This window comes from Myxocyprinus asiaticus, chromosome 4, assembly GCF_019703515.2.
Source record: "Myxocyprinus asiaticus isolate MX2 ecotype Aquarium Trade chromosome 4, UBuf_Myxa_2, whole genome shotgun sequence".
Taxonomy (NCBI): Eukaryota; Metazoa; Chordata; class Actinopteri; order Cypriniformes; family Catostomidae; genus Myxocyprinus; species Myxocyprinus asiaticus.
Genome location: NC_059347.1, coordinates 44061280 through 44079802, shown reverse-complemented (window position 1 = coordinate 44079802; position 18523 = coordinate 44061280). Strand labels below are relative to the sequence as shown.

General features: G+C 38.4%; 1 protein-coding gene and 1 long non-coding RNA gene across 2 annotated transcripts; one reads left to right on the top strand and one right to left on the bottom strand.

Moving 5' to 3' along the window:
• Positions 1-472: 472 nt before the first annotated feature.
• LOC127440206 (uncharacterized) lies at positions 473-3671 on the top strand. The gene is made up of 3 exons (XR_007897092.1): positions 473-745; positions 1347-1425; positions 1529-3671. It is a non-coding gene; the product is annotated as an uncharacterized LOC127440206 (long non-coding RNA).
• A 2020-nt stretch (positions 3672-5691) lies between these two features.
• Positions 5692-16754, bottom strand: LOC127440194 (cytochrome P450 1A1-like). The gene is made up of 7 exons (XM_051696655.1): positions 16613-16754; positions 14540-15378; positions 12728-12851; positions 11451-11540; positions 7252-7375; positions 7056-7142; positions 5692-6908 (listed from the first exon to the last, which is right to left on the bottom strand). The coding sequence occupies exons 2-7, from the start codon at positions 15344-15346 to the stop codon at positions 6626-6628; spliced, it is 1515 nt and encodes a 504-aa protein (XP_051552615.1). The 5' UTR covers positions 15347-15378; positions 16613-16754; the 3' UTR covers positions 5692-6625.
• Positions 16755-18523: the final 1769 nt, after the last annotated feature.

The window sequence follows — 18523 nt, the reverse complement described above, 5'->3', positions numbered from 1 at the left end:
TGCATGAACATTATACAAAAGAGTCAAGTGTGGCTTCCATGAACAAACGTAGATTTAGTATGGTCTCTATACATCATCCATCCATCCATCTATCCAACCATCCATCCAATACCTGTTAATTGAAAATGAAAAGACTTTTTTAATCAAAACTTGTCAGTTTTCCCCATAAAATGCTATACAAATAACTTTAAATCATGACCATCATAGCCCATATATTTTCCCAGTATATTTATTGATCTATTTACTAATAATAAAAAGAAAAAAAATCTTTGAGTAAAGTAAGTAATTTAAAAATATTTTTGATTTTCATTCTTCTTTTGTTAGAGATGAATGTAGAGAGTTCACGCTCTCACCTGATCATTGGCATCATGATTGAGAGTCGGAGTCTGACCAATGGGAGTGTGAGTTTCGGGAATCTCAGTCTGGTGGACCTGGCAGGAAGTGAAATTGTTTAAGCCTTGAAATTCAAATATATGATTCAAATATATAATTAACATCCAGAGAAACTGTGTGCATTTCACTTTGTATGTGTTTCGTTCCAGGAGGCAAACTCTATTAACAAATCCTTTAGTTCTTTAGTAGATGTGATTCCAGCTTTGTCAATGGAGCAGCCTCATGTGCCCTACCGTAACAACAAGCTGACCTAGCTCATGCAGGACTCACTGGGGGGCAATGACAAGACCCTCATTATCCTCAGTATCTCCCCCTCTGACTGCAACCTGGATGAAACTCTCAACTCACTTATGTGAGAACCAAACAACCCAAGCAGTGTCCCAAAGTTCTCCAAATATTCTACTCCTCTAAATCTAAAACAATAATCTCTAATTTCAGAGTCAGTCATGAGGTCATGATCATATAGTTTTGCTGCATTAAAGCTCCTAAATATAATTTTCTGCTGTTATATTATAGGGATTATAAGGTATTATATTATAGGGATGTTTTAGACAACACACACACACACACACACATAAAGATGACATTTAGTAACCCCCCAAAAATATTTGGGCACACTTAAAAATGTATGAATGTCATTGCATTCAATGTGCTCACCTCTGTGAACTTGAAGGGAATTGACTTCATACAGTACATCCACTAAAATGGTCTTGGGAGCAGTTTGTTTTAAAAAAAATAAAATAAAAAATTATTTTAAAAGTAAAGTTAAAGCTAAAATGGCTAGAAAATATTACGTTATTTCTGAGAAAAGGTCTTGCATTATTTGTTTGCAGTTGCACCTTGAATTTATATTTTGTTTCCAATGCAATTACATGTGTGACTTAAGTGCCTAAAAAATACTTTTTGGAGCCACTGTGCATTGTGAAATTGATGTATTTAATTTTTTAACACAGCTATGCAACTTGAGTGAAAGCCATCACCAACAATGCACAGAGGAACGTGGACAACAAGGAAATTGCTCAGCTAAAAGAGGTATATACATTATTTTACAGAGATCATGTTTTCAGCTTGTGAACACAAAAATCAACCTCTGTCATGTCTCGTTTTTCATATATGCTCTCTTTTCACTTCACAGGTGATATTAAAACTGAAGTTAGGCCAGCCTGTAGAAGAAGACGTCTGAGCTTCTATCAGATGGGGATATGGCTTTATTATCAATTAGGCCAGTTTCTTGTGCATGTTACGTTTGTACATTTAAAGCGGAAGTGCGTCATTTCTGTGCTTTCAAACAGCCTTCTGAATATAGCCCCTGACTGCTGTTGATCACACAAACATATAGTCCCGCCCCAAACTCAAATAATTGGTTAGGTCAGTGTTGTTGTTTCGAGCTGGATGGGTCGCTTAAAACAAACAGAACAGAGTGTTTGCAGTTTTCGAGAAAATGTACATATGAATGTCTTACTTACAGTTGTCTATGCATATTAAGCTGGTTCCAAAAAAATATTTTTAACACACAAAAAGTGACACATTTCAGCTTTAAGACTGAATATGAGGGTCTGAGGACATATTCATTTAATCAAAGCAAATCATTAATCCTAATTTGGATTGCCTTCGGATTTTATAATAAAAATATTAAAATATTTCAATTAAGTACTTTTTAGTACTTTCTTACAGATGAGCGTGTTGGTGGTTTGAAATCGCGGTCATAGCCTCTTTTGTGTGTGTAACGTGTTGGTTTGTTGTATAATGTCTGAGAGGATGAGTTTGTACCCAGAATTCAGTGTGTGTCCCTCTTCACCCCTTCTAAATGTGCGTGTCAGGCCAATGGCAAGGGCAAAGATGGGCCAGGGCATCGCATGCAAACCTGTAAAGGCACATTCAGGGGCTGGAGAGACTGGAGGAGCCAGGGCCAATTATGAAGTCACTTGGCCAGTTTATGCTGCTATTGTGCTAAAAGGAATTGAGCGTGAATAAAGCTTAATTTGGCAAATACAGCAGGTGAATGAGAACGAGGGAACCCTGCTGATTGACACTGTCACACAGTCAGATCTCATTGCAACAGACATAGACAATAGAAAGGCCCGTGTTGTTATGCTTTTGAGGACAATGGGGAGCTCACTAAATTTAGAGTCCTGTTTTATGTCCTGCATGTAAGAAATAAAGCAATTTGTGTACACACAGGGCAATAAAATATAAAGAAGCACTATAAGAGAATGGCTAGAGAGAATTTTATGAGGGTTTTTTTTTCTTTTCTGTAAAGTAAGAAATTAAATTCCATCCAGTGTTGTGTGTAATCTAACTACAAAATAATTACTGTAATCTAATAACTTTTAGTCAAATAGTGTAAAACATTACATTTTAAATTCTTGTAATCGGATTACAGTTACTGACTTTTAATTAAGTTAATTACTTTGAAGTACAGTACATTACTTTTATTACACATACTTCTAAAATAATTACAAAAACACAAATTATGTTCATATGTTCTTCTGTTTGAATTTATGTGAGAGCTGAAGGGCCTGCGCCCCCTAACTAAGGGATTGTAAGGGAGAAACATGTGGTGCTGAGTTTATGACTTGTGCAACACTGAACAATATTAACATTATTCTGTGAAAAGTTTGTTGGGAGGGTTACTCTTAAAATGTATTCCACTACAGATTACAGAATACATGCTGTAAAATGTAATTTGTAACATATTCCGTTAGATTACTCAAGGTCAGTAACATAAACTAAATACTTTGGATTACTTCTTCAGTACTGGCAGATTTTTTTCACTTGTTTTGACTAAACACAAGTGAAAAAAAGATCTGCCAGTACAGTAAGACAAAATACACTTATATTAAAAATATATTTTCTGAAAAAAGCCTAAGTATCTGCAGAGTAAATGTATCTTGTTTTTTGTATTTTTCTTGATAAAAAAATAAAATAAAAAATAATCATGCCTGGTAACAGGTGCATGTAAAATGGCTAGAAATGGTATTTTAGCTTAGCATACAGCTAAACGTTCACATGAAAATTTACACAAGGTTAACTATTTCTGTTCCTCCAAAATTACTTCAAAACCCCACAGAGTGTACACAGCAACATCCTTTTCTGATTTCATTGACTTCATATCCACGGTTTCACTCAAAACAGTTTAAGAGCACCCTCTGTCTGATCGTATGAATGTAACAAATCATAAGAAAGTGTTTCATTGCTGGTCAAACGTTCCTTGGATCGATCATTTATACAGATAAAAAAAACATTTTTTTTTAAATGTATACAAATTTATAAAAATAAAATTTAGTATTTTAAATATGTAATCCCATTTCTTGTATTCCATTACTCCCTAACTCTGGTAATAAAATAACTTACAAGTAAAGTAATGAGTAATGTGATTACTTTTTCAATTAAGTAATCAATAAAGTCATCTGATTATAATTTTAGAGAAGTAATTGTAGGTACTGACTACCTTTTCTGTGGTAATATGGTGTTTTTGTCATTTCTGGCAGTTCAGTTTGACATTCTTGACAGTTCCGAGCAGGGGCGGACTGGCCATAGGGAGAACCTGTCACAAAGCAAGAGCGAGACAGAGACCCAAGAGCAGAGGAACAGAGGACATGAAACAGAGGACACGAAACACAAGACAGAACATGGGGCGATAATGTCACAGTCCCGTCAGACAAAAACCCAACCTGACAAGGTGACAGGACCATGACTTGACCGTGAGCACTGGCAGCTGCAACTGGGGAGCGGCCTCCATGGTCGAGGGCACAGACAGAGACTGGGGAACGGCCTCCTTGGCCGTGACCACTGGCAGAGACTGGGGAATGGCCTCCATGGCCATGAGTACTGACAGGGACAGGGAAACAGCCTCCGTGGCTGTGGGCACCAGTAGTGACAGGTGAACAGCCTCCGTGGCTGTGAAGACTGACATGGACTGGGGAACAGCCTCTGTGGCTGTGAGCACAGGCAGTGACTGGGGAACAGCCTCCATGGCTGTGAAGACCAACATGGACTGGGGAATAGCCTCCATGGCTGTGAGGACCAACATGGACTGGGGAACAGCCTTCATGGCTGTGAGCACAGACAGTGACTGGGGAACAGCCTCTGTGGCTGTAAGCACAGACAGTGACTGGGGAACAGCTTCCGTGGCTGTGAGCACAGGCAGTGACAGGGAAACAACTTCTGTGGTTGTGAGCGCAGGCAGGGAGGGGGAAACGGCCTCTGTGGCCATGAGCGCTGACAGCGGCAGGAGAAAAGCTTCCATGGCCGTGGGTGCTGGCAACAGCAGGGGAACGGCCTCCGTGGCCGTGGACACTGGCAGCGGCAGTGGAATGGCCTCCGTAGCTGTGGACGCTGTCAGCAGCAAGGGAATGGCCTCCATGGCCATGAACGCTATCAGGGAAGAGGGAACTTCCCTAACTGCTGGCAGCAGTAGGGAAATAGCCTCCGTGGCCGTGGATGCTGGCAGCGGCAGGGGAACGGCCTCTGTGGCCGCTGGCAGCAGGAGGGGAACGGCCGCCGTGGATGCTGGATGCGGCAGGGAAATGGCCTCTGTGGCCGTGAACATTGTCAGCGGCAGGGGAATGGCCTCCGTGGCTGTGAACACTGACAGCGGCAGGAGAACAGCCTCCTTGGCCACTGATGCTGGCAGCAGTAGGGAAACAGCCTCCATGGCCATGGATGCTGGCAGCGGCAGGGAAATGGCCTCTGTGGCCGTGGACATTGTCAGCGGCAGGGGAACGGCCTCCATGCCCGTGAGCGCTGACGGCGGCAAGGGAACGGTTTCCGTGGCCATGGATGCTGGCAGCGACTGAGGAACAGGCACCCAGCTCCTCCTCCTCCTTCCCCCTCCGGGCGGAGACAGGTTTGTCAAACTGGACCATCGGAACTTGCCACTTGGAAGCCATGTCAACGTCCATAACATTCCCCTTGGCTCCGGAATCTTTCTCACAACTCACAACTGGACCCGTGTGCTCAACACAAAGACAGGACACGAAACACAAGACAGAACATGGGGCGATGATGTCATGGTCCCTTCAGACAAAAACCCAACCTGACAAGGTGACAAGACTGTGACAGAACCAGAACTTTTCCCGGTGGGCTGGCTGCGAAACGGGGACTAACGGGCGGCGATAAGCTGAAATGGGCTGCCACGTTATGCCGAACGGGCCGTGACCACCCCCCCCACCGGGCTGGTTCCTATGTAAAATCCAGGGCCGATTACTCTTCCCAGTCCGCCCCTGGTTCCGAGTCACCATTCACTTTTACTATATGACAAGAAACTGAAATAAGTAGTAAATGCACATTTTGGAGTTAATCAGGTTATTATTTATTCAGTTATATTCTGTGATGGTAAAGGAAAAACATGAGTTCAGCTGTATGGTAGAGACCTCACAACTAAAAGATTTAAACTTGATGTTATTTAAAACTACAACTTGATAGTCAATGCTATATTAAAGTGTATTATTTTTTTCATTAAAATGTATTCGTTAATACAATGCCATTTATATGATTACATTCTTATACAGTATATACAACACAAGCTCTATCTCTCTCAGCCTCTCGCACTGTTTTAGAAGGCATATTTATTTTCTAACACAAAGGCAGCTATTCAACAGGCAGAACTTTGCAAAACGTTCAAGCTAAGATGATGCATTAGCACTAATTTTGCATAGATATACCGAAAAATATGTGCAACAGCATACATTCAAGTATATAAATGTGTTACAATTATGTTATAACATGCTGATGCACTCTCAGCTCACATGCACTCTGTGTCAAGGAACCGGAAATAAGCTGCAAGAATAATGTTGTATACATTTTTAACACTTATCACTTCAAAATGTGTAGAAAATTAGATTTCTAAATATAACCATATGTATGTTTTTTATTATTATTATTTCATTAATTAGACTGCATGTGAGACTGGGAGTGCATCTGCAGCCAGAATGCTCTACAACAAGACTGATTTAACAAAAAGTTGTGACAACAGAACTCTTGCATGATTCAAGGCATGTACAGTATTTACTGCAGCAAACTTCCATCAATTTAATATACAGTAAAATAGAGGTAGAGACAAGTCCCCATGAGAAATTATTAGTCGAGGGGCTAATTAGCTTATCAGTCCAGCGATTCCTATCATTAGCTTTGTGCTAGGACTTCAGCAATGACTCTGTGGTATTGTGTACTGTGGGCTTGTTTTGTGGCCATATAATTTAACAGTCGGAACACATTAAAGTACAAATGTTTAGTTACGAGGTGAGATTTTTATTCTGAACATTCTGGGCTTCATGGTGAGCCCGAATGTGGAGCTCAGATCAAGCTCCTGCCCCGGAACATTCTCTATGTGCAGACAGTGGAGCAGGGTGGTTAGGAACACAAACATCTCCAGTCGGGCGAAGCTGTCACCAAGGCAACGGCGTATTCCCATGCCAAATATCATTACCTTCTCAGTTAGGTTTTTATTTACGTGACCAGACTGAGTGAGGAACCGCTCTGGTCTGAAGGACTCTGCATCACCCCAAATCTCCCTTTTGGGCAAATTCAGACAAAAATATATTTATTTAGTTATTTGTACAGCTAATGTTAAATATTACAAAGCAACACGCAAATGAAAATCCTTAGGAGACATGCGTACAAATATGAAGAAAACATAGGGAGAATTTGATGATAATTACATGTCGTGATTGACTTGATATTGGTTGATGAACACACATGTGTCTTTGGGAATGAAGTATCCATTGAGTGTAATGTTTTCAGTTGTGCTATAACATGGTGGAGGCAAAAGAAGAATGTGAGATTCTGTTTAATTAGATTAAGCCAATCTTATAGCTATAGCGATACAATAACCATAGAAAGCTTAGAAACACTTACCAGTGGGGTATAGTGAAAGGCATGTAGGATGCATGGCGGAACACCTCATATATGAATGCTTCTGTGTATGGCATATTTGGCTTGTCTTTAAACTGTGGTAGTCTGTTCATCCCAACCTGGTAATCTAGGAGAGAACATACAACAAATAATAAACTACCATTTTAATTTAATCTTGATTTAACAATCTTGAACATCCTCACGGCTAGTTTTAACAATGACAAAATGATTTTTTTTTAACAAATATTTATTTATTTATTTATTTATTATTATTTTTTTTTTTAAACAAACAACTACAGCAAAATGCGGGATGCTTTCATGACAGACCTCGTTAGTTTCTAGATCAACTGCTGAGGAAGTCTGGCATCAACAACTTAGTGTGACCAATTATGTGAGACCCGAGTGGGCTAAACTCTCGAAGTTGAGGGAATGAGGCCCACAGAAGACTCTGAAAGATGAGCTTATTTTGTAAGAGTAGTTGACCTCAGAAATATAAGATGTGCATTGTGAGAAATAGTTGTATATTAAAAATTTTATCTAACATGTCATTTGGGTTGAAAATGCAGACAGAAATTGCAAATGCTAGCATAATTTGTCTTCTTAATACTGAATTTCTACATACAAGAATATTGTGATTTTATGCTACACATGTCTGTGCTTATCAAAATCACTATTATAATAATTTGCACTGATTGCAGTCAATTCTGTGCAATGTGTTTCAGTGCCACATTAAAAATATAGAGAATAATCTAATAAAAGATAATAAACTCATCAAGTTTCGTGAAATAAGTCGAAACTTTACGAGATTAAAGTTAGAGTTGGGGTACTCAGAGTCACAAGTAATTGCTCTGACTCGAGCCACTGGGACTCGGGATTTTTTTCAGAGTCCAGCCAAGTCCATGGTATTTGATTTGTGATGCAATGAACAAAATAAATAAATAAAAATAACAAAACAGAAAAAAATGGACACTCTGTCTGCGAGCAGTTGTAGCACCCCCTGATTTTGTAGACGTAGCCAGAGTTTGTTTCACCGTGTTGAGCAAACAGACTTGCAGAGCGGCACACTTAGTCAACCACTACGCTCGAATGTTACTACGGAGACTGCTGTATAACATCGATTACCGAGGTGGGTGGCATGACGAAAACATAAAGACAGGTACGTAGCCAATGTACTAGAAACTACAAGGCCATTTCACACAGCATGGGTCCTGACAAAAATCGCACGCAACGTTTGTGCAGCCAAGACGGTGCTCGCATCGCAGTTTACTAAAACAACATATCAAAATAAAAATTCAGAAAAATATTATTAATATTGGGCTATTAAGTCTTTTTAGGCATAATGTATCCACACATGTAGGCATCTGTAGTCTCTTGTGGTCCACACTGTGTTGTCAACTTAAACTGGTCCTTGATGAATTTACTATAACTTTTTAAATAGTCGGGGAAAATATTGTATTGCTAAAGCACTGCAGGGGGTCTGGGTAGCTCAGCAAGTAAAGACGCAGACTACCACACCTGGAGTTGCAAGTTCAAATACAGGGCATGCTGAGTGACTCCAGTCAGACTTCCTAAGCAACCAATTGGCCCGGTTGCTAGGGTGGGTAGAGTCACATTGGGTTAACCTCCTCGTGGTCGCTATAATGTGGTTCTCGCTCTCGGTGGGGCACATGGTGAGTTGTGGATGCCGCGGATAATAGCGTGAAGCCTCCACACGCTATGGCTGTGTCTTGTTTCAGAGGCTGCATGCTAGGTTGGATGCGTCCTTTGAAGGCTGCAGTATACTGAGTGTTCTCCTTTAGACAAGCCTCGTTTAAATGAGACAGCCTTCGTAGGACAAACGGAAATGGAAGGTAACATGGTTGCTATGACAGCACGCCACTCTTTAACAAGCGTGAGCGCTTTGAGTGAGAAGGAACAAAGTCCCTCTGGAAGGGAATGTATGAGGTACATTTTAGGAGAATTATAATGATGTGAAGAGAAAAGAAAATAGATTTTACAGGTGTACTTTTAGTCTAATACTTTATTTTAATTACATATTAATATAATTATACATATTATATACTCTGCATCCATCTACTGAGGTACTTCAACTTGGGAATTAACATTCCTTGCATTTGAACATCATATTTACGGGCAAATTGGCGTTATTTTTTTTTAACCATTTCCGTTGAAGCAAAGGATTGTGGGTTGTGAGTGCCCACGAAGGATACACCTCACGCATCCTCCGAATTCCCGTTAAAGCAGGTCGCATTCGAAAGCTGCATTCGAAGTGTCCTACTCGCTTTTCTGAAACAAGACAAATGCGACCTCCGGAAGACGCAGCCTTCCAAACGAGACACAGCTTATGTCTCCGCGGTAACGAGCTCAACAAGCCACGTGATCAGATAAGGCAACTGAGATTCGTCTTCTGCCACCCGGATTGAGGCGAGTCACTACGCCACCAAGAGGACCTAGAGCGCATTGGGAATTGGACGTTCCAAATTGGAGGAAAAAAAAAAAAAGAAAAAAGCAGACTGCAACTCTGAAAAACATATAAACAGCTCCTATTTATTGTTTTTCTATTTTAAAAGCATTGATGAGTTGCTTAAAATATGTTATTTTACAGTTTTGTTTTCCACAATAAAATGCACAATGAAATATGAAGTTATTTTTGGGCAGCGAAATGTTTTGTTTCTAATATAATTATAGATTGGGTGACTAGAGGTCCCGGTTTATTACACAGGACAGTCCCGGTTTTTGGTAGGGTCACTGATTTTTTCCCCCTAAATTTAGTCTCTTCATTGTCCTTCTCGTTATTGTCTCTGGTATCGTTTGCAAAGAAGAAAATCAATTTTGTTGCATCGCAAGTTGATTGGACGATACATTCATTCTAGTCTTCAGCAAATCAGCTGAAATGTATCGGGTTGCCATGGCAATGACGTCATGCGCTTAGCGCTCGCGCTCTATGCCGTCCTGTCAGTCGAGTAACTTCTCAGGGAGTGCTAATTACCACTGTGTTGACTTATTATTCTCCCAAACCAGTTGGCAGATAGAGACAAACAAGAAATCTCCGTATATATTATTTCTTTAGATAGGGATCATTTTAGATAAAACTAAACTAAATTGAAAGGACAAATTGAAAATGAATTAGAAATAAAAAACTAAATTAAAATTCGAAACAAAAATAACCCTGGTTTTAATGATTAACGCAGCTTTCATTTTCTTTAGTCTATGTTTGAGTGGAGGGGAAAAAGCAGACTGAAATGTCAACAGAATGCAGTAAGAAGTGTGTTGAAGGACAGTTTTGTCTTCATACACCTAAAGAAAATGCTTTCATTCTGAAACTACTTTGAAGTTTGTTCAGCAGGAAACTAATCATAAAATATAGAGGTGTTTTTGTTACATTTATATTGACAATTGTTCTTAGTTGTGAAAGTTAAAATAAGCTTAAAATATTGATGTTGAGTTTAAAGTTACAATTTGAATTCAGATTCATAAACAGATTAATTCGGCCTGTTATGGACTCGGTCTTGAGACCGACTTGGCCCCTTTTGGACTCGGACTCGACTCGGACTCGATTGTTTAAAGACTCATACTCGACTCGGACTTGACTAAGGTGGACTCAAACCCAACACTAATTAAAGTACTAATATTTTAAGAATAAAGTCAAGAATAAAGTTGCAGTAGTAATATTTTGCAAATAAAGTCAAAATTATAAGAATACATCTGGAATATAAGGAGAATAAAATCATAGCATTATTAGATTAAAATAGTTTTGAGAATTAAGTCGTAAAGTTATAATAAAGTCGTAAAATTAGAAGTACTTCTGGCCTTGTAGATCTCATTAAAATAATAATAATAATAATAATAATAATAAATAAATGTATTGAAATCTCATTTAACAAAATAAGTTCCTGTTTGTGCCAAATTCGTAATTTTCCTAAAGACCAAAACAAGTGAGGCCGAAAAGGAGAAAGTTTAGTTCTGTTGCATTCAGACTTTATTTGCCTTAAACATCTCATATGCATTGCTTTCAAAATAGTGGATTTGATTTTACATTGTTTTTGGTTTCCTGTGTCTGTCTTATAACAAACCACGGCCAATTGAGATCCAGTTTCCCCAAGACGCAGAAGGATAGCTGAAGAAATGGATATGTATGATGGAAAAATGCATTGTTTCCAATAAACAGAATGTTGTTTTCATTGGCCCTTTTGGTTCTTTACCAATCTCCCGGAAGATTTTAGCCTGAATGTCTGGAAACTTGATTAGATATAAAAGGCTCCAGTGTAAACCGGTGATGATAGTGTCAAAACCTAAGAAGAAGAAGAAGAAAAAAAGAGGCATTGATTATGATTATAATCTGTAAATGGCCTCAGAAAACAAAGGCTGTTTTATAAAAACTATCTTAAAAGAACAGTTCACCCAAAAATGGAAATTCTGTCATTATTTACTCACCCTTATGTTGTTCCAAACTCATGTTTGTTTGTTTGTTTTCTGATGAATATTGGAGAAATGCATAAAAGTGGTCCATACGACTTTATTACTATTCTCTGAAAATCTTGACACCTGCCTATCTCTTCTTTTTTATGAGAGTTCAAAAGAGAAGTAGCCCTCCGAGTAAATGCCCAATTAGTTAATGCTTGAAAACTTGTATCCCCATTCATTATAATTGCATGGAAAAGAACAACCAGTACATTCTTCAAAATGTCTCCTTTTCATTTCCATGGAAGGAAGAAAGACATTTGGGTTTGGAACGACATAAGGGTGAGTAACAGAAGGCAGAATTTTTTTTTTCTTGAACTCTTCCTGTAAGACATGCACACTCACACAAAGCACTCAAGAGCATTTAGTTGTAACAGTGTTTAGCTAGACGGTACAAGGAAAAAAATGTCGGCAACCAAATCGGCAATAGACATAATGTTGCGAAAGATAAAAACCCCAAAACATTCTCAGGATAAGATTCTCAGGCTCCTCACAGGGGTCTGTTAAACACTCTTTAATGATCTAGATCTAAGATGCATAAATTGAAACAAGAATGAATGATGTAAGCAAAGACCACATGAAAAAAAATACATCTAAAGCAAATTCTCAGAAGAACTCAAATTCTGATTCTGGTAGATCAGTCCGCAGTGCCTCCCCTGTGACGAGAGCACAGAGCCAGGAAAAACATCTGGTTCTGGATACAAATGTATGTCTTTAACAAGCGAAGCTATTAGTGTAATAACATCCCATGGAGGAGGACTGCAATCCCGAAAGGCATGTGTTTATGTCTGGCAACGTCTAAAAGTGTGATGAAATATGTCAAATAATTACTGCATAGATGTTTTTATAAATGATTCAGTTAATGAAATGTTACCTAACAATCTCCACAATGTTTCTAGATCCCTGCACACATGCTCATAATTTAGATTCACTGTTCTGTTCTACTTCTAATAGACTAACAGTATTGTTGAATACAATGGTGTTCACATTTTCTCATTCACTCTCTCTGGTTTCTCACCAGCTCCAAAGATGTCAATAACACTGTGCACGATCTGTGAGTTGCTGAGCATGGCTGTTTCCCCATCCTCCTGTCTGTCCTCACTCATCGCTATCAGAGCATCAGTGATGTCCCGGACACAGTTCTGCACAAAATCAAAATCAATGTCAAGAGAATCAGACTTTCACTATCTAAAAAAAGTGTAAATATATATATATATATATATATATATATATATATATATATATATATATATATATATATATATATATATATATATATGCTGTGATATCTATTAAAAGCACTCTTTCTCATATCACATTTTCTTCCTAGCAATGTATGCATGTGTGCTTTTCCCTGGATTGTTAATACCAAATTCAAAATTCAAATGTGCATGGGAGCCAGGGGCGGACTGCGAACAGAAATGGGCCCTGGATTTGAAATCAAATCTGGTGCAAAAGTTGTTGAGTGGGTCCCGGTACTCCCTATGGCCAGTCCACCCCTGATGGGAGCATTTTAGGATGTGAAACAAAACAGAAACAAAGGCTCACTTCGCAGGTGCTCCAAAGAAGAAATTCAAGTCTCATAACAGCAAAGTGGACACAAAACTGAGCTTCAAATCTTTACATTTTAGAGTTAAGCTTAGGTTCTAGTAAGAGCCATATATTTTATAGCTAGCAACCACATAGTAAGGAAAATAAGCAGAAGCTTATATGGTAAAGGCAAAGTCAACATTATAAATGTAAATACAATAATAGTATTAAATTATGTTATTAAAAAGGACATACAGTGGACATTTACTGTCAAAAGTACTTGACTAAATCTAGCCCAAAATGAGAATAGTATATGGAATTGAAGGCTAATTACAATTCTTTCCATTTTTCCTTGGAAACTCATACACTCAAGCACTAGGAAAAAATGTTCCCCCCTGTAATGTAATGTAATACATGTAAGATATTACGTGACTTCAGATGACACCCTTAATAATGTTGATAACCACAAAAATAAATTTCGACTTGTCCCTCATTTTCTTTGCAAAAGCAAAATCGAGGCAATTCCAAAGAAAGTGAATGGGGCCCATTTTTTGAGGGTTTAAAGGCAGAAATGTGAAGCTTATAATTTTATAAAAGTGCTTACATTAATTCTTCTGTTAAAACTCATGTGTTATTTCAGCTGTAAAGTTGTTTAAATCATTGTGCTGGATTACAGGGTTTACGGTGTTACATCATCATATAACTTTACACAGAAAAGGTAAATAAGTGATCTGATCACACTAAAATCATGTTAACACGCATATTGTTTACGTCTTGTGGTTATACAGTACTTTTGAAACAGTGAGTATTTTAACGTTTAATGGATTGGCCTCATTCACTTCCATTCTAGGTGCCTAACCCAGATTTTTGCTTTTTTTAAAGAAATGGAGGGACAAGTCGAAATTAAGTTTTGTGGGAATCAACAATATGCCACAAATGCTGTTGAATGAGCTTAACTTGTATTGAACTAGAAAAAAATACTTAAAGTTCTTCAAATAAAGTGCAAACATATGTAGGCTACATTAATGGATTTTTTGATGGTGAAGTTTGAGAGGTGGAGTATGAAGCTGTCCAGCTTCATACTCCATAAAACCTGTCAAACTTCACCACCTGTCTGTCCACTCATCTGATCTCACCTCCATTTCATGAGAAGAGATGCAGTGTGATCCTCCTGACACTAACAATATGCCAATAATCTTTATGTTCAGTCTCAGTACAAATAAGCATTTTCCTGCAGGAATGTTTTGTCTACTCCTCACTTTATTCTGATATGCAGGTTATTGTAAATTCCCGTCATTACCCTATCAAAGGTGATGAGATGTTCCTTGATGTTGCGCTCCATGAAGTTGTTCATCCTGTCAATGTATTGGACCATCTTTCTGAGAGATGGACTGGGCAGGTAGCGGAAGATGGGGAAAAAGTCTGCCAGATTTCCAGCAGCAAAGATGCGCAGAACTTCATTATTGATGTGTACGATGGTGAGGAACTCTTTGTCATTATGTGCATATCGCTTCCCAAAGCACAGAGTGCAAACCACATTGGCAACCGAGGTCACCAGCAGCTTGACAGGGTCGAGCCCTCCATCTCCAGCCGCATCTCCCTGAACCTTCAGAGCCTCCACCATCTCCACCGCCTCCACACAGATACGCTCCTCCAGGAGACAAGAGGCACTTGAGTCCCGGGCTTCAGCTTGAGAGAAGTTCCTCAGGGCATTTCTGCAGATCTTTTTGTGAAGTAACCAAGCTTCACCGTACTTCTCACTAAACGTCATACTGGTGCCATTAGCAACTGCAGAGAAGGTGAAAAGATCAGGCCGCCCAGCGAACGCCTCTCCTTGCCGTATCAGAGCCTCCTTGATTGTGGAATAGCCACTCAAAACCACCACCACAAGAGAACCCATCTTCATCTGGAACACATCTCCATACTGAGACCTCAGGTTGGTTAGGGACAAATGGATCTGTTCCCCCAGCTGGAGAAGGTTGCCCACTAGAGGCCAGGGTCTGGGACCTGGGAGCAAGGAGCAGCTTGGTCCTCTCTGCCAACCATGGAGAGCCAGCAAGAGCAGAGTAAAGCCACAGAGGAATACAGTCACTCCAGATGCTGTCATGCGGCAGACCTCCTCAAGAAACAAGGCTTACGCTGCAAAAAAGATGGAGCTCTATTCAGACAATGACTAGGGTATTTAAAGCTCAAGTGAATTTGTTTTAAAGCATCAAGTTGTAGAGTTATTACATTCATCATTTGTCATATTGCATTGTTTTAAAATAGCACCCAATTGATTAGTTCCTCAAGTGTCTTAAGCGTCCAGTTTTACCAGCTGTCCCACTTTACATAGATTCACCATAAAACACAAAAATATGCATGAAGGGACTATTTGCTCTAGGTGTAAAGAGCACCTACCACACAGGCAATGTGGATATTTGCACTCAAATAGTCTGGTGGAAACAGATATTGAAGACAAACTGTGCCTTGAAGTGTTGCTGCAGTGGTGTAGTGTGTAAAGACGGTGTGAATGTGCATTTTTCGTGCGGAAGGACATGTTCGATTTCCTCTGTTGTCCAACTTTTCCCCATCCTGTTTCTTGCCTCCTCTCTTAATATTTCCTTTAATAGGCTACTACTTATAGTAATAGATAAAAATTAATATAAAGTTTGATTACCTTGCAGTGATTTGATCCGGGTAAAATCAACCTGGTTTACTATAGTAATACTGCAGTAACCATGTTTTTTTGGCACAGAAGCCATAGTTTTAATGCAATTAACCATAGTGTTACTACAGTAATATGGTGTTAATATAGTAACTATGTTTAATTTAGTGGTTACTATGATTTTACTGCAAAATGTCATAGTGATACTATGGTTAATGTAGTAAAACCATGGTTAATTTTTGTTAGGTAAGGTTAGGGTTAGGTTTAGGTGTAGGGGTGTGTGTAGGGTGTCTGTGGGACTCTAAATAAACTGCTATTTAATTAGGAGTGCAAATATCTGCCACAAATAGCATCTAACACTATTTCACTTAGAATATGCTTTTTGTTGCTATTTAGACTTAGTGTAAATAGCATCTATGGTTATTGCACTTAGTGCAAATAACATCTAATTGCCTCTACCAAAATATGCAGGACTATTTTAAACATTCAATCTGTCAATAGAAAGAAGAAGAGGCGTTACAGAAAGAAAAGGCTTTAAGGAATAGAAGAAGCTTTAAAGAAAGGTAAACTTGACAATATCTGTTACTGCATGGATGTATTATACAATTAAACCTAAAGTATGAAATGCACCAAGAATAAGAATAGATTGAACTGGACAGAAAGAGAAAAAAGGGACATTTTCATAATGCAAATGAAACCATCCAGGTATACATGTAGCTATCTTACCTTTGCGTCTTCTATTGACGAATTCCGTGATTGCAGTCAAATACTTAAAGTTTCACTCGCAGAAAAATCGCATCGTTAAAAATCGCTCTGCGTAAGTAAGCGACTTATACTCAAAAGCACATGAGAACTCAGGAGGGGCGTAGGGGAGAAGATCTGATCTCCTATTGACCTATTGTAATCAGTTGACAAGCATGAATGTATTGCATGGATGTGAGCCAAATAAATACAAATATATATATATATATATATATATATATATATATATATATATATATATATATATATATATATATATATACTAATGCATGAAGACATTTTATAAATAGAAAGGAAAATGTTAGCCAAAAAATAAATAAATAAATACATTTAAAAAATCGTGTGCTTATTTCCACAGGAATGGCAGTGTCCTAAAACTACATTTTCCTAATAACCCACAGTGCATTTAAATCTAGGAATCAATAGCAAGCAGATTCGATTAGAAATCAGAAACAGAATGAGCTTTATTACCAAGTATGCTTGCACACACAAGGAATTTGTCATGGTGAGAGAAGCTTCCAGTGCAAAGCGAATACAAAAAAATATACATATACAGTATATACATACATTCATACATTTTAAATATACATATAAACATATATACGTAAACAGTGAAATAAGAATAAAAATATGTAGGGGAGGGCGGGGCACAAACTAACACTTTTTGGTTTTCTTAAGTTTGTGTAAATGTACTTGGGGTTCGATGTATCTTTCTTTTTTCACAATAATTTCACACGTATCTATTACACATATGTGGTCTTGTTTCATGAAAACAGCGTGTACTTTTTTCGCAATCTATCTCGAAAAAAAGAATGTGTAATGTGGCACGTTGTAACAGGTGATGGGTACATTGTAACAAGGCCATATAACAGTTTAACACCCCCCCCCCCCCCCCCCCACAACAACTGTATCTGATCACATTTAAAAGTCATTTATTAACTTTACAATAATTTTGACACTTGACAATAAATACACAACGAAGCCACAGCACTGACCGAAATAATGCATGCCTGATGACAAAACACACGCACACTCCCGCACACATACACGTGCGCGCGCATTAAGGGGAATTATGTAAATTACATATCTGCCTGCACTGAATTGCACAACGTGCCCCGTCTGCGCAACTGGGATTTAAACCTGGCTGGTCACTTCTGAGAATTAAAAGACTATGTAAGATGCTAGCTAAAAGATTGGAGATTAAAATGATACCAAGTTTTAAATAAACAGTAAAAGCAGATATGAAAATTTACTTTCATGTGAATTTTTACTTTTGCTACTTTAAAATGAACTTTTGGCGATATCTTCGAAAGTTTTTTGAATTTTCCGCAATTATTTTATCTACGCAGTGTTGATATGGCAACAAGTAAACAAATGAAGTTTCGTCTTACCAGCCTGTGTGGAAACGTTTAAACCACGTGTGTTACAACTAACCCCGCGTTAGTTTGTACACCAATCTCCCATAGAGGAAACTATAATGTTGTTCAAGTTATATACAGTTATGTGCAAGGTGATTTACTGTATTGTGCATTAAAAAGTACATAAAATGTAAATGCTGAAAAGATTGTTTAATCCCCTTTTATAGTCAATGCAGAAAAATATATGACAGTCTGGTGGAATAATGAATTACAACGTCGTCTGTCCATGAGTGTTTGCATGTGCACTGATAACTTAAGCATGCACGTGTCAAGGAAGGAAGAATCCTACAATAAAACAAAATAAATAAAATAAAACCTGTTACTTTTAATTGCCCAGTAAAAACTGAAAGGAAATGTTGTGTGCCAGAATATTACTGGGCTTTGTGACTTATGGTTTTCTTCTGGCATTTAGGAGTCTGTTATCTAGGGTGACATGGGTGTTAAGGAATTAACCACC

Coding starts and splice junctions, on each gene's coding strand:
- LOC127440194 (XM_051696655.1), bottom strand. CDS start 15,346: ATGACAGCATCTGGAGTGACTGTATTCCTCTGTGGCTTTACTCTGCTC. Junction 11,541..12,727: donor TATTGACATCTTTGGAGCTG/GTGAGAAACCAG, acceptor TCTTCTTCTTAG/GTTTTGACACTATCATCACC. Junction 7,143..7,251: donor CCTTTCACTATACCCCACTG/GTAAGTGTTTCT, acceptor ACCATGTTATAG/CACAACTGAAAACATTACAC.